We start from the raw sequence: 15634 nt of genomic DNA on the forward strand, positions 1-15634 counted from the left end.
CCTCCACAATCTTATATCTCTGTTGACACATCAATCAATTCCTTATTTTGATGTCAGTTTCCGTCTCCTTTTTTTCACCTCCACCTGTGGGTTTCTAAAAAAATTGCCACGTTTCTGCTACGCTAATCAGCGGCAAGCACAAATTTGGCTTATTTAAAGAGATTAATTGACAATAGATAAGAACTAGTATCATTTTATGTTCAGCTTCTGGAAATTAAAAGTGAGATGTTTTAGTTTATTTTTTGATTCAGTGCCTTGCCCTTTTAAAATCCTAGTTGAAACACTGCAAAGGTACCTATTAACTGTTTAGCCCATATATATGCGACAGTTCTTCTAGTTCTAGTTTTAAGGCAGATCTGATAATGGAGGTTGTACAGTATTGTCATATTAATATATACATGTACCAGTGTAATGCTGTGGCTGTACTAGTACTGTGTACATGATAAAACTACCTGGTATAATGGTACAAAATACAAATGCTTTGGAACAGATTAGGCGAACATACACATACAGGTACCGCCATGATTTTGTAACGGAGATTAGTGGAATTACGCACCACCACGTATTGTAATGTAAGGAGTTTGGATTGGCAACCTGCCAAGTGTTAATGTACTCAGTAAGGAATTAACATTAATCAGTTGTTCAGTCAGTTGTTCAGTAAGTAAAATCATATTTATAAGCATGCACTTAAGATATTGCAACATAGGTTTGTGATAAAGAAACATAGTTATTGATAAATTTTACAAGATTGCTTTGTTTTTAGTTATAAGTACATGGTTTAGTTAACATAAAGTTGGTGAAATTATACATGAGAGGTTCGTCACATGAGCAGTCTTCCCTTAAACAGTTCAACAACTGACTGTTGACATTGATAAATACGATATAGGTATTTGATAAGGGTCTATACTCTCATATAGAATTAATGGTCAGAGCACCAACTTCATTGTTTGCCATCAGCTGTGTCAAAGTGCAAGACATCCATGTTTTACAAGCATTTTATAGTTTTTATTGCTGACATAGCTAAGTAATTCACAGCAGAGCTTTGGTCATCATATTTACAGGTAGAATTAATCCAGCAGGTACTTTTGGTGAACAGACAGTAGTATATATATGTAGACTGACATAGTCATACATGTTTATGCCAAATTGTTAAACCTTTCAAACCGTTGTTTATCTTTCTATTGTATGTTTACCTCACCAGTACCAGGCATATATATATATATAGGTCATTATTCTTCAAACAAGGAGGTTAAGATTTATTTAGTTCAAATAAAACAAGGTTTTTATATATATACATGTGATCATGGCCTGACACATATATGCATTCACATTGTGCAAATTTCAAGTCATGCACATTTTAATCTCATCAACAGAATTAAAATTCTCGTGACAGTCAGCTGTCACAGTGACTTTTAAAATGATTGATCTTTTACAACATGTGATATTTGACACTTGAAATCCTAAAGACAAAAAAAAGCCTGTATGCCAGATACAATTGTGTATTATATACACATTGTGTGGTGTATTCTATTGTCTTGGATGTGAATGACATTACCAACACATGTGGGTCTGAGGTTGTGAAGACATTGACCTTAAATGCTGGATATAGGTGTAAGTATTAACCGAGATACCTGGCATTAACTCATTCACCCCTGAAGTTTCAGAATGAACTATTCCGACCTTTAAATTGGAAGGGTTCAAATGTGATTTCGGGGGTAAATGAGTTAATGTACTTGTCCAGTAACAATATATAAATCAACAAAACTTAATACATTAAACCAGGGCTTTTTCTATGTAAGATGGGAAATTTTATCAACAAACAAAGATATAAATGTTCAAAAACATATTCTACATTATCTTTATACAGCAACTTATTAATTTAGTACAATATTTCAATTTGAAGTAATGTTTTCTTCAAGATATAACTTTATCTATTTACTGAAAAAACATTTAAACTAAAAAAGAAAATATTCCAAAACATGAACTATCTTATTGAGATTTTTTTTAGAAATAGAAAAATTCATGCCCATTACCCATAGGGAATGGGGCCTTCTATATATCATCGCCTTAGGAACTATAACAAAGGCCTGAAATCACAATTGCTAGTCAGAAATATGGTAATTTGGTAATTATTTAATAGCACAATGTACATATCAAGTTCAGTCTTTAATGAGATACAACAGTTTGGATGTATAAATGTCCAATTCTCCTATTAATACACTTCAGATATATAGTATTCATATACAACACTAGGTTATAAGTTTTATGGTATATGGTCTGGCTACCTCATTGTAATTAACAACAAACAGTTTCCATAATTACTGACATGAACTCACAATGAAAGACTTGATCGACTTGTTTGGCCCTATACGATGTTTTAAGTCTGTCTTGCCTGAAACTACAAGAAACTAATATGACAGTTGTAAAATATGACTTCACTTAATTGTAGTGGCCTGACATGGTCAGCCTTTATATAGGTCATATCTAGTGATCTGCTGGGATGACCGAGACACTTATGATGGTCATCTCATGTATACATCCTGCTGTCCTCATGACCAACAGGAGAATTATAAATACTTTATCAACACACAGGCATCTGCATCTGGTATGTGAATATATGTGAAAATATGAAATAGTCTTCCCTACCCTACCATACAAAACAGGCAGGGCGTCAATAAAAGGGGCTGGGCGTCAATAAAAGGGGCACCGCAGGGCGCCAATAAAAAGGACAATGCTCTGTGCAACTTAAAAAATTGAGGGCTAGGCGCAACGCCCTGTAATATTCCTTGCTAGCTTGAACACTGCTACGATTTTCATATACATAAAGTAGGCAGGATCAAAATTTAGCATGTTATAGAATTTTGACTGATTATATTAGCGCATTGATCAATAGGAACATTCACTATATATGCAACAGGAACTATTAACATTTTTTTTTTATTAGGGCATTAATAATTTAGCACAATATCAAAAATTTGAAAAGCACTAGAATTAGAATACCGCTTAAATATGTTCATATGCATAAAGTCAATATAGAAGGGTAAGGGAAGACCATTTCCTATTTTCACATATCTACATACTTCCCCATCTCTGTATCAGTAACCAGGGGGAAACTATTAGCTCGCTGATTCTTTCCCCCCTCTCTGTATTAGTAACTAAGGGGGAAACTATTGGCTATAACACGAAATGTTTGTATGTACTTTCGTTTGTGGTTTGGAACCATTTGGATCGTTTCGTGGTTCAAACTTTCGTGGATATCCTATATTAACAAACAGTAGACACGTATATCATTCAAATTCGTTGTATTAATCGTGGTTCAATAGCAACCATGAAAACCACGAATGTTTGTACACAACAAACATTTCATGTTATACGGTAACAGATGCAGGTGCCTGTGATCAATCCCAGTGATCCCAGGTCTAGATCGATCTACAGCAACCATCAACGTAGATCAGGAATGTATTGAACAAGTAAAGAGTGAAAAACTTCTTGGTGTAAAAATTGACAACAGTTTATCTTGGTTAGATCACATAGCATCTGTTGTTTCAAAGATTAACAGTGGTTTGGGTTTACTTCGACGCATCCGTCAATATTTACCACTTTCAGCTAGACTTAAATTTGTTCATGCATGTATTTTTCCCCACTTCATGTACAGTAGCACAGTATGGAGCGGATGCTCTTTAAATCTTCTACAAAAACTGTCAAAAGCGCAGAAACAAGCTGCAAGATTACTGTTGGATGCTCCATTTGATACACCATCAGTAGAAATGTTTTCTTCATTAGGGTGGTTACCAATTGGCGAATATTTGAAATTCAAAAGAGGTGTTATGGTGTACAAATGTGTAAATAATCTAGTTCCAGGATATCTTTCTAATCAATTTAATTTGTCTAACAACAGATATACTAGATCAGCATCCCAAAACTCTGTCAAGGTACCCAAACACCGTACCACATTTTATTCCAAACACTTTTTGGTACATAAGGGAGCCAGATTTTGAATAATTTACCGGTTGAAGTACGACTCTCTTCCTCCTTGACAAAATTCAAACAAAATATGATTGGTAACATTAAGAATGTCTTTTATTTTTACTATTATACTTTTTAGATGCAGCTTTGATTTGTTTTATTTTCGCTATGTTAGCGTGTATTCTGTCAATTTTTAGCTTTTGCTACATTAGCATATATGTAAATTAGACAATTTGTCTTTTAATGAAAACCATAATGGGTTAAGCACGGAATATATTTCGTGCTTCTGTGATAATTTTATTGTAATTGTATTGAACGACCGTTTAAATTATGAAATAACTGTGATATGAATTGCTGTTTTAGTAGACCAACAATTATTTTATGTACATTTATTTGCTGTGATACTACTTTGTCTTTTAACTAACCAATTTTACTAACAGAGGACCCTGTGGAAGATTAGCTTTGCTAAACAGGTTTTGTATCCTCAATAAATAAAGTTTATTATTATTATTATTATTATTATTAACCTAACTCACGGGATCCATCTGACCTGTCGGACTGGCCATATCAATATCACTCCCTAACATTTTCTGAGCTGTCGGACTGGACATATCTGTGAATATCACTCCCTATCATTTTCTGAGCTGTTGAACTGGCCATATCAATATCACTCCCTATCATTTTCTGAGCTGTCGGACTGGCCGTATCAATATCATTCCCTATCATTTTCTGAGCTGTCGGACTGGCCGTATCAATATCACTCCTATCATTTTCTGAGCTGTCGAACTGACCGTATCAATATCAATCCCTATCATTTTCTGAGCTGACAGACTGGCCGTATCAATATCACTCCCTATCATTTTCTGAGCTGACACACTGGCCGTATCAATATCACTCCCTATCATTTTCTGAGCTGTCTGACTGGCCGTATCAATATCACTCCCAATCATTTTCTGAGCTGTCGGACTGGCCTTATCAATATCACTCCCTATCATTTTCTGAGCTGTCGGACTGGCCATATCAATATCACTCCCTATCATTTTCTAAGCTGTCGAACTGGCCGTATCAATATCACTCCCTATCATTTTCGACCACTGTCATATACACTAATGGTTAAATTTTGTGGCAAAATGTGTCTTTTTACCTGATAATAACAAAGCTAAATTATATAATAAGAGTTTCAAATGACTTACGTTATAAATATAAAAGCCCTATAGAAGTACAAAATTGTAATCATCATGTTTAATTTATAGATCATCCAGATCTGGTCAGTATGATATACCGTCTTTGCGTATTGCAGAGTTATCATCTCTTGGGAGCAGGTATTGATTGTTACGTCATTGGTTTGTGTGAGAAAATTACGTCATCTTCTCTTGGTAAAAATTGATGACGTTATTCCCACAAACAAATGACGTAACAATCGAAACCTGCTCACAAGAGCAGATAACTCGGCAATACGAAAAGACGGAATAGCCCTGGCATGAGGTAAAGGCTCTCATTATCTAAGTCAGTAAAACTGTAATTTACTGCTGAAATTTTCTGTTTTACTTGTCGGACAAAAATATGTATGCTCAGATAAGTTCTTGGTATACCCATATGTCCAGGGGGGAGATTCTTTGGTTCCTTCCCTACATGTTACGGGGAATGCTTAAATTCGATCTTTTCATTAATCGGATTTAAGCACCAGAAAGATCATTTTAAAATTGTTTTTGTCAGCAAATGTGATTGGAAAAAAATAACAGAGATTATAAACTTCATTTATGACATAAGACGCTGTACATTTACACGGAGATTCTCGGGTAATTCTTTTTGCATTTTGTAGCTTGTGGAAAGTAATTTTTAAGTTTTGTTAGATACGTTGAAACATAACTGTTGATTTTTCCCAACCTGAAGTAGCTGGTCAGATCCAAGAAGGTTTTTTTATTTTTTTTTATTTTAAGCCAGTTTCCATGGTGGTTCTAAAATTAAGGGAAGTGACGACAGAGTTCTTACTGAACTTGACCAGAGCAGTGTTTTGATACCTTCATCCAGTACTTGTCAGCTACAGTTATTTTATTATATAGTGTTAAATAAGCTTGTTTTTTGTAATATAATTTGTTCTAGTATACATTTGCCTTTTTTTCAGCCCTGCGTTGGTATTCGTAATCTCCTACAGATCTTTAGACCAGGACTTGCCTCACAGACAAGCTCTTTTGTGTCTGGACCATCCTTCAAAGTAAGTCAAGTGCAAGCATCATAAGTTTTACTTAACTCATTCACCCCTGAAGACACATTTAAACTCTTCCAATTCAAAGGTTGGAATAGTTCATTATGAAATTTCAGGGGTGATAGGTTGTCCAGTGGTTATAAATATTAAGCAAAGGTCTGTGTTTGATTGTGTTTAATGATAGTGAATTACTCTTTAGTTGTGTCTGTGCTAGACTTGTCACCTGTATGTAAATATACAGGTATGTAACATCTACATGGAACTCCGATATGATACAGGTAAAACATTCTTATACAATAATTTTTAAACTGGATTCTCTTTCCAGTATCCATCGTAAAATAAAGGAACAATTTATGTGAACACATCTGTTGGACCAACACAGGAACCTCTATCATTTCAACAGCAATATCTTTCGTAACAAGTTAGCTCAAATTATGGTAATTACCGAAACACAGTCGTGTAAGTTAGAACTTCAACAAGCCTCCATGGATTGTTTGTCCGGAGTGAAATGACAATTCTTCTCAAACACTCTTAGTTTTTTGTTTACTTTCATAATTATCACTCGACTATTGTTTAGTTATTCACCTGATCTGCTGAATGATGTTGTTTTAAACTATCTTTACATACATGTGTAAATGTGCGCTTGGGGTGTTGGTCTGTTTACAGTTGTCGTCTGAATATTATAAAGGAGTCCTTAGGTTATAGTCGGTTGTGTAATTCTGTACAAAATATGGTCAAACTTTATTAAACGACCACTTTTATTAAACGACTGGCTTTTGGTGGGCCAATTGAGGTTATGCCATGGTGCGTCGTCCGTCCGTCGTCAACTTTTTACTTTAAACAACTTCTTCTCAATAATCAAGAGACCCAGGCTGATTATATTTGGCCAGTAGCATGCTGGGTTGAAGGACTACCAAGTTTGTTCAAATGAATGACCTTTGCTCATTTTCAAAGTTACAGGGGTCAAATATGTTAAAATCTTTAAACAACTTCTTCTGAAAAATCAGAAGGCCCAGAATGATGATATTTGGTCAATAACATGCTGGGATGAAGCACTATCAAGGATGTTCAAATGAATGACCTTCGCCCATATTCAAGGTCACAGGGCTCAATTGTCTTAAAATCCTTTAAACAACTTCTTCTGTATAACCAAAATGTACAGGGTGATGATAATTGGCCAGTAGCATGCTTGGTAAAAGGGTGAAAAAGTTTGTTCAAATGAATGACCATCGCCCATATTCAAGGTCACAGGGGTCAAATTTGTTGAAATATTTAAACAACTTCTGATGAATAACCACACGCTTTAGGGTGATTATATTTGGTCAGTAGCATGCAGGGATAAAGGGCTACCAAGTTTGTTCAAATGAATGACCTTCACCGATATTCAAGGTCACGTGGCTTAATTGTCTTAAAAACCTTTAACAACTTCTGATTAACCAGAAGGCCCAGGATGATGATATTTGGTCAATAACATGATGGGATGAAGTACTATCAAGTATATTCAAATGAATGACCTTCACCCATATTCAAGGTCACAGGGGTCAAATATGTTGAAATGTTGAAACAACTGCTGATGAATAACCAAAAGATTCCGCGGATGCTATTTGGTCAGTAGCATGCAGGGATGAAGGGCTACCAAGTTTGTTTAAATGAATGACCTTCATCCATATTCAAGGTCACAGGGCTCAATTGTCTTTAAAACCTTTTAACAACTTCTGAATAACCAAAAGTTTCAGGGTGATGATATTTGGCCAAAAGGATGTTGGCAATAAGGGCCAACAAGTTTGTTCAATTTAATGACCTTTGCCTATATTCAAGGTCACAGGGGTCAATTGTCTTAAAAGCCTATAAACAATTCTTTTGTAAAACAGAAAGATCCAGGGTGATGTTATTTGGTCAGAAGGATGTTGGGCTGAAGGGCTACTAAGTTTGTTCAAATGAATGACCTTTGCCCATTTTCAAGGTCACAGGCCGGGGATCAAATGGCCTAGGGTGTTGATATTTATCCAGGAGCATGCTTGGATAAAGGGCCAGAAGGATGTTGGCATGAAGGGCTACCAAATTTGTTCAAATGAATGACCTTCAGACATAGTCAAGGTCACAGGGCTTAATTGTCTTAAAAAACCTTTTAACGATTTCTTCTGTATGACCAAAAAAGTCCAGGGTGATGATATTTGGCCAGAAGCATGTTGGCATTAAGGGCTACCAAATTTGCTGTCATGAATGACCTTCATTCATATTCAAGGTCACAGGGGTCAAATGTCTTGAAAACCTTTAAACAACTTCTTCTGAATTGCCAAAAGGTCCAGGGTGATGATATTTGGACTTTATTTTAGTCCTCTTTAAAGTTACAATTGTGAGATTAATACCAGGTGAGCGATGCAGGCCCATTGGGCCTCTTGATTAATTTCCCTTGGGTTGTCGCTTAATACATATTCCACTGTACTGTATCAACATTTGTATTTACAAAATAATCTACTTAAAAATATTACCATAATTATAAAAGCATAAAAAATTGTTTATAAAATGAATTCATTGCAACATGCTATATTATGCAGTGATGTAAATGTAGCATTTCCCCCTTGGTGTGCATTTAGTATTGTATACATTTACCTGTAAGCCCTTTTAGAAGGTGCATGTAAATTCCGAGCTGTTTTACATAATGCTGTATAGAAAATCATTTGGTTCAGAGCTTTTAAAATTCCTTCCTTATGAATTATATTATAACATTCCCTGAACGACAGACAGTGTGAAGTCTTTAAATGCTGACTTAAAATTAATCCATGTATGATATAAAATCACCAACAAACTGTTACCAAACATGTTACACATGTTAACTGTATTAAACTAATAACAAATGTGCTCTGGCCGTGGCCTCTGACCCATCGCTAAGACATTCTTGTGCTCCTTTTTCATCAAGTTTTCCCTTTCTAGTATAAAAATGCACTGTGTCATTACTGATTGTTGTTGGAATATATTTTTTTCCTTTTGAAAAATACCAATATAATGTTTTACATTTACTAGTATGAAGATCTGCAGATTAAGCTTTCCACAAACCCGCAGCCCAAGCCTGATGTGGACAAACTGGTGTTTGGTAGACACCACAGTGACCATATGCTGACTGTGGAATGGGATAATGACAAAGGATGGGGAAAACCACACATCAACCCAGTACAGAACCTCAGCATCCACCCGGCTGCCAAAGTTTTCCACTATGCTGTGGAGGTACGTGTTTATAGCCCTTATTTGGCAACATGTTTTGAGACACATCTTTCAGCAAAAAATTATTTGCAAATCACTCAAAGGTTGAAGATCAGAGTTACTGTAGAATTCAGGAATATAAATTTATCATCAAGTTCAGGATCAGAGCTTTAAATTACCTTAACCCTTTCACCACTGTAGACCATAATAGACTTATCCAGATGAATGTATGGCAGAGTCTACTCAAGTTACCTAGGGGTGAATGGGTTAGAGTTCTGGATATGAGAATCAGGATTGAAAACAGGGTTTACCAATTGAATACCATAGAGTTCAGCATCAATATCAAGCTAGGGGTCACCAAAGATAGGGATTACCACAAAGAATCAAGGTTACCATACAGAACTAGGGTTACCACACCGAATCAGGTTTACCACAGAGGGTCAGGGGTTACCTCTCCAAACCAGGGGTTACCTCACCGAATCAGGGTTACCACACAGAATCACAGGATCAGGGATTACCACACAGGATCTGGGTTACCTCACAGGATCAGGAGTTATCTCACAGAATTAGGGTTACCACACATCATCAGGAGTTACCTCACAGAATTAGGATTACCACACAGAATTGATCATAGCTACCACACAGGATCAGGGATTACCACACAGGATATTGGCTACCTCACAGAATTAGGAATAACATATAGAATCAGGGCTACCACACAGGATCATGGGTTAACACACAGAATCAAGGTTACCACACAGGATTAGGATCAGGGATTGATACACAGGATCAGGGATTACCACACAGGATTAGGGATTGATACACAGGATCAGGGGTTACCACACATAATTAAGGGTTACCACACAGGATGAGGGATTACCACACATAATTAAGGGTTACCACACAGGATCAGGGATTGCCACACATGATCAGGGATTACCACACAGAATTAGAGATTGCCACACATGATCAGGGATTACCACACAGAATTAGGGGTTACCACACCGTATCAGGAATTACCACACATAATTAAGGGTTTCCACACAGGATTAGGGATTGCCACACATGATCAGAGATTACCACACAGAATTAGGGATCGCCACACATGATCAGGGATTACCACACAGAGTTAGGGGTTACCACACAGAATTAGGGATTGCCACACAGGATCAGGGGTTATCACACAGAGTTAGGATTACCACAAAGGATCAACCTCAATATGAGGGGTCACCACACAAGATCAGGCACTGATTACAACAAAGTTTCAGGTCTTACAAAGTGTTCAGGAAATAAGTTTAGCAAAGTGTTCAAGTTTAAGGGGTGGGTTGTCACTGCGTGGTGTTACAGATCAAGAGTTGCCACAGAGTTAAGAATCAGAGGTTACCACAGAATGCTTATCATATCAGCGTGAACATCACAATACTCTGAATGTTGTTGGTCCCAGAACATTATTGACGAAACTGTGCAACACACTGCATAATTTGATTTGGCTGAAAACTCAATTAGCGTGCATTTCTCATGTCTGCTAATCTACAGCTATCTCCAGGCCAGTCATCAAGAAGCTACAGAGATCAATACAGCATGTACACATACCTATCCCAAGTCAGAATATTGCTTAAACTGGAAATTGATTTTCATTCATGATGGAATATACAGGTCCAAGATTGTCAGTGTAGTTATTTTTAGGTTGTTCCCATAGGAGTTATAATGGGATCAGACTCCGAGGCTTGTCTGCCTGGCTTTAGACAGACATGTGTTACACTGGTATGAGGGATGTGTCTGCCTGGCTATAGACAGACCTATGTATGCATGTGTTACACTGGTATGAGGGGCATGTCTGTCTGGCTATAGACAGACCTATGTGTTACACTGGTATGAGGGATGTGTTGATCTGTCTGGAAGTGAGCTTATGTCATGCTGTGGCGTCCGGTGTCCATCCGGTGTCCGTCAGCTTTTCTTTTAAACAACTTCTTCTGAAGAACGAACAAGCCTAGAGCTGTAATATTAGGCTGAAAGCTTTGTTGGTAGGAGCCTGACAAAGACTGAGAATAAGAATGACCTTGACCTACTTCCAAAGTCACAGGGGTCAAACACTTCAAACGACTTCTTCTGAAGAAATGAAAGGTATAGAATCTTCATATTTGGCTGGTAGCTTCCTGGGATAGAACCGGATAACGTTTGAGAATAAAAATGACTTTGATCTACTTTCAAGGTCACATCGGTCAAATATGTCAAACAATTCAACTGACTTCTCCTGAAGAACTGAAAGGAATAGAATCTTCATATTTGGCTGGTGGCTTTCTGGGATAGAGCCTGACAAAGTTTGAGAATGATAATGAATTCGACCTACTTTCAAGGTCTTAGGGGTCAGATGTGTCAAAAACTTCAAATGACTTTTTCTGAAGAACTAAAAGGTATAAAATCTTCATATTTGGTTGGTGGTTTCCTGTGATAGAGCCCAACAAAGTTTGAGAATGAAAACTACCTTGACATTCTTTCAATGTCTCAGGGATCAAATGTGTGAAGAACTGAAAGGTATAGAATCTTCATATTTGGCTGGTTGCTTCCTGTGATAGAGCCTGACAAAGTGTAAAAAAGAAAATGATATTGACCTACTTACAAGGTCACAGGGGTCAAATATGTCCAACAATTAAACAACTTCTTCTGAGCACAGTTTTATAATATTTACCTGGTATCTTCCTGTGATAGCACAGAAAATGAAAATAACCTAGATCTCCTTATAAGGTCACAGGGGTCAAATATGTCAAACAACTTCTTAAGAAGGACCAAAAAGGATGGAATCGTATAATAATATTTCGCTGGTAGTTTCAACAGATGGAGCCGACACAGTTTGCAAGTGAAATATTTGTAGTACAGGATAATATTTAATGAGAATATTTTGCTATGACTGCTTAAATATTCAGGTGAGCGATACAGGCCCTCTGGGCCTGTTGTTTCTATAATGGATTAAAACTTTGAATATGAATAAGATGATGAAATCAGTTTAACTTTCTCCTACATTAAGTTTGCATACTTAAATAAGTCATTCACTCACATAAACAGAAATAGGTCTATCTATGGCAATAAAGTCTTCTGGTTGATAAAGAAATCGGTGATTGGGTGAGGCAGTAGATAGTGCATTGTCTTTCTCGAAGGTGACTGGGGTTCAATCCTCAGATCAGACGTGGAAAGGAATTAGGTAACATGCCCAGCCACTTAGGTTTTCTTCTGGTACTTTGTTTCCTCCTGCAGTAACAACAAAGTGATTGATATAAGTTGGAAAACTTAATACATTATAAATGGAAAGATTTGTTTTATATGTGTTTAAATTTAATTAAATGTTAATTTTATCAATTTTGAAATCCTGCATAGTGATAGTATTTCATGTTCGATCTCTTGTATTAGACATGTTTTCTGTTGACAGCTGTTTGAGGGGATGAAGTCATACCGTGGACATGACGATAAGATACGTCTGTTTAGACCAATGGAAAACATGGAGAGGATGGTGCGATCTGCGGAGAGGGTGTGTCTTCCTGTGAGTCACTCTATTATATTTATGATCGTATGGCATTGCCATTATATAACCCTACCAAATTCAGTTGGCATTCATGTAGGCTATGAATGCCATGGACGGATTGTTGACTTCATCATTATTTTGTCATCATAATTGTAACGTTGGATACCACTGACCCTACCTGGGCGATGGCTGTTCTATTCATTGAACAAGCATACACAATGCATTCATTATATGAACTAAATACTGAATAATAATAAGTGTAATCAATTTTTTTATGTGCTGAACATATTCCAATAAGGGGAAATATAAGTATTCAACTGCTTTCAGTTGGCATTCATAAGCAATATGAATTCCAACTGGACAAAGGCAAATCCAACATGTGCATATTGCCCATTAATGCCAACTGAAAGCAGTTGTATGCTTAAATAATGTACATTGTGTAACCTCTCTGAACAAAATAAGGGCCATTACTCTTGTTCATATTACACAATTCTTGTAAAATAAAGGTTGGTCTGATCTGGTATATACAGGTGTACAGATTACACAGGTTCAATTTACCTGGAAATGTTATAGAGTGATGTGTAGCTGAAGGTCTGGTGTATACAGGTGTGCAGATTACATAGGTTCAATTTACCTGGAAATGTTATAGAGTTGTGTTTAGCTGAAGGTCTGGTGTATACAGGTGTGCAGATTACACAGGTTCAATTTACCTGGAAATGTTATAGAGTGGTGTTTAGCTGGAGGTCTGGTGTATACAGGTGTGCAGATAACACAGGTTCAATTTACCTGGAAAATGTTATAGAGTAGTGTTTAGCTGAAGGTCTGGTGTATAAAGGTGTGCAGGTTACATAGGTTCAATTTACCTGGAAAATGTTATAGAGTGGTGTTTAGCTGAAGGTCTGGTGTATAAAGGTGTGCAGGTTACACAGGTTCAATTTACCTGGAAATGTTATAGAGTGGTATTTAGCTGAAGGTCTGGTGTATACATGTGTGCAGATTACACAGGTTCAATATACCTGGACATGTTATAGAGTGGTGTTTAGCTGAAGGTTTGGTGTATACAGGTGTGCAGATTATACAGGTTTAATTTACCTGGAAATGTATAGAATGGTGTGTAGCTGAAGGTCTGGTGTATACAGGTGTGCAGATTACACAGGTTCAATTTTTGCAGATATGTATACATACAGTGGACTAACTAGTATCTGAAAGTCAGATTAAGACAGGTTTGAAGATTTTGCAGGGCTTGGTTTGGACAGGTAATGTATTTGGTTGTAATAGACTCGGGCCAGCTAGATACTTTGGATAAGGATGATATGCTTAAAATGAAATTTCAAAGTTAACCCAAATTATGAATTTGGTTTTTAGTGTATGGAAAATTTGATGAAAAATGTATGTTTATGTCATGTCTTCTCACATGCAAATGTGTTGTACACATTTTATTTTACCCTTAAAAAGTTTTGATAAAGAATGTAAAAGTTGATATCATATCTCTCAAGGGCGTATGTAGATTTGATACTTGAGAATTTCAGGTTTATTTCCATCTTGTACTCAACATTCTAGTCATTAAGTAAGCTGAGTTGCACATCATTTTACGGAGGTATATTGTAAACAACATTAAATTTTTATTATGCATCTGTTTACCAGGTAAACACGGATGTAAAATTGGTGCATCGCATCATGTCAAACTTAACTCATCCTTCCGAGCCTATTTATTGGGTGTTTATTGCTAGCGCTGTATCATGGATGTTTTATCAGGACCCATAAATCAGGGGTGCCCAACACCATTAGCACAATGCCCAAAGCATAGATGTAGATTTTATGTCGGGGCTTGTTGCACGAATTGTCAATGTTTACCTCTGTGCCTGTGACGATGATTACACAGATAATCATGACTTGTGTCTAAATAAAAATAACACCATGGATTTGGAATAAAATTATTTTATTTTTTTGAATATTTTATTTTAGTTTATTTAAAACCACGAAATAAACGACATTAAATCCCCAACTAAATATTATGCTTTTACAGTAGTTTTTATATTACGTCAAACGTGTAGGAACAAGTTAAAGGGACATCACGTGAAAAGGCGTTTTTTTTTTTAAAGAATGTATGTATTGTATGCACTTCCACTTATGTAACCTCGCTATCCCCATATTCATAGTCCGTTCCAAATGTCCAGTTTGACCACTTGAATTGTTCGGGAAAGCCCTGCTAAAAATAGCGTCGATAACNAGAGGGGCCGTTAGGCAACTGCAACTTCTTACCGCACTATGAAACCAAGTTATATGATTTCTAAGTCCGTATTCAAACTTATTGAACAGTAATTATTCATCATTAGAAGTTAATTGCACACTTGCCAATATTCAGAATTTAAATTTATTTAGCTTTAAACATAAATTTGTTGCCAATAAAATTAAACAAGGGATGGGGCACAAGTTTTTACAATTTATCACAGCCTTCTCCCGTCATACATGTACATTTACAATTAAATGTCAACAATGATAATTTAAATATATATTGAATTTAGTACCGGAATGTGGCCGGTACAGATGTACATATATATATATGGTCACTTATCCCTTCCTTTCGCATAAACCACTGTATAATTATAGAAACACAAATAAACTCTCTCCAATACATGCCCATTAACATATTAAACTAAGTTCATCTGTGTTCAAACTCAGACAAAGATACTAGCGAGCTTAATAGTTTTAGATATTTATTCATAACATAAACAGCGCTAGCA

The 15634-nt window shown here is 36.3% G+C and overlaps 1 protein-coding gene across 2 annotated transcripts in view; it reads left to right on the top strand.

Moving 5' to 3' along the window:
• The window catches only part of LOC110459889 (branched-chain-amino-acid aminotransferase, cytosolic-like), a 39257-nt gene that overhangs the window by 1544 nt on the left and 22079 nt on the right, over window positions 1-15634 (top strand). Inside the window, exons 2-4 of one of the 2 annotated variants that reach the window (XM_021512357.1) lie at window positions 6092-6181; window positions 9197-9397; window positions 12798-12908. In XM_021512357.1, the coding sequence (XP_021368032.1) occupies window positions 6092-6181; window positions 9197-9397; window positions 12798-12908 (402 nt within the window). Of the gene's footprint in view, window positions 1-6091; window positions 6182-6360; window positions 6451-9196; window positions 9398-12797; window positions 12909-15634 lie in introns of those variants that run through there. The other variant, XM_021512358.1, reaches the window with a different exon arrangement.

Source organism: Mizuhopecten yessoensis, unplaced genomic scaffold (genome assembly GCF_002113885.1).
Source record: "Mizuhopecten yessoensis strain PY_sf001 unplaced genomic scaffold, ASM211388v2 scaffold10275, whole genome shotgun sequence".
Classification (NCBI taxonomy): Eukaryota; Metazoa; Mollusca; class Bivalvia; order Pectinida; family Pectinidae; genus Mizuhopecten; species Mizuhopecten yessoensis.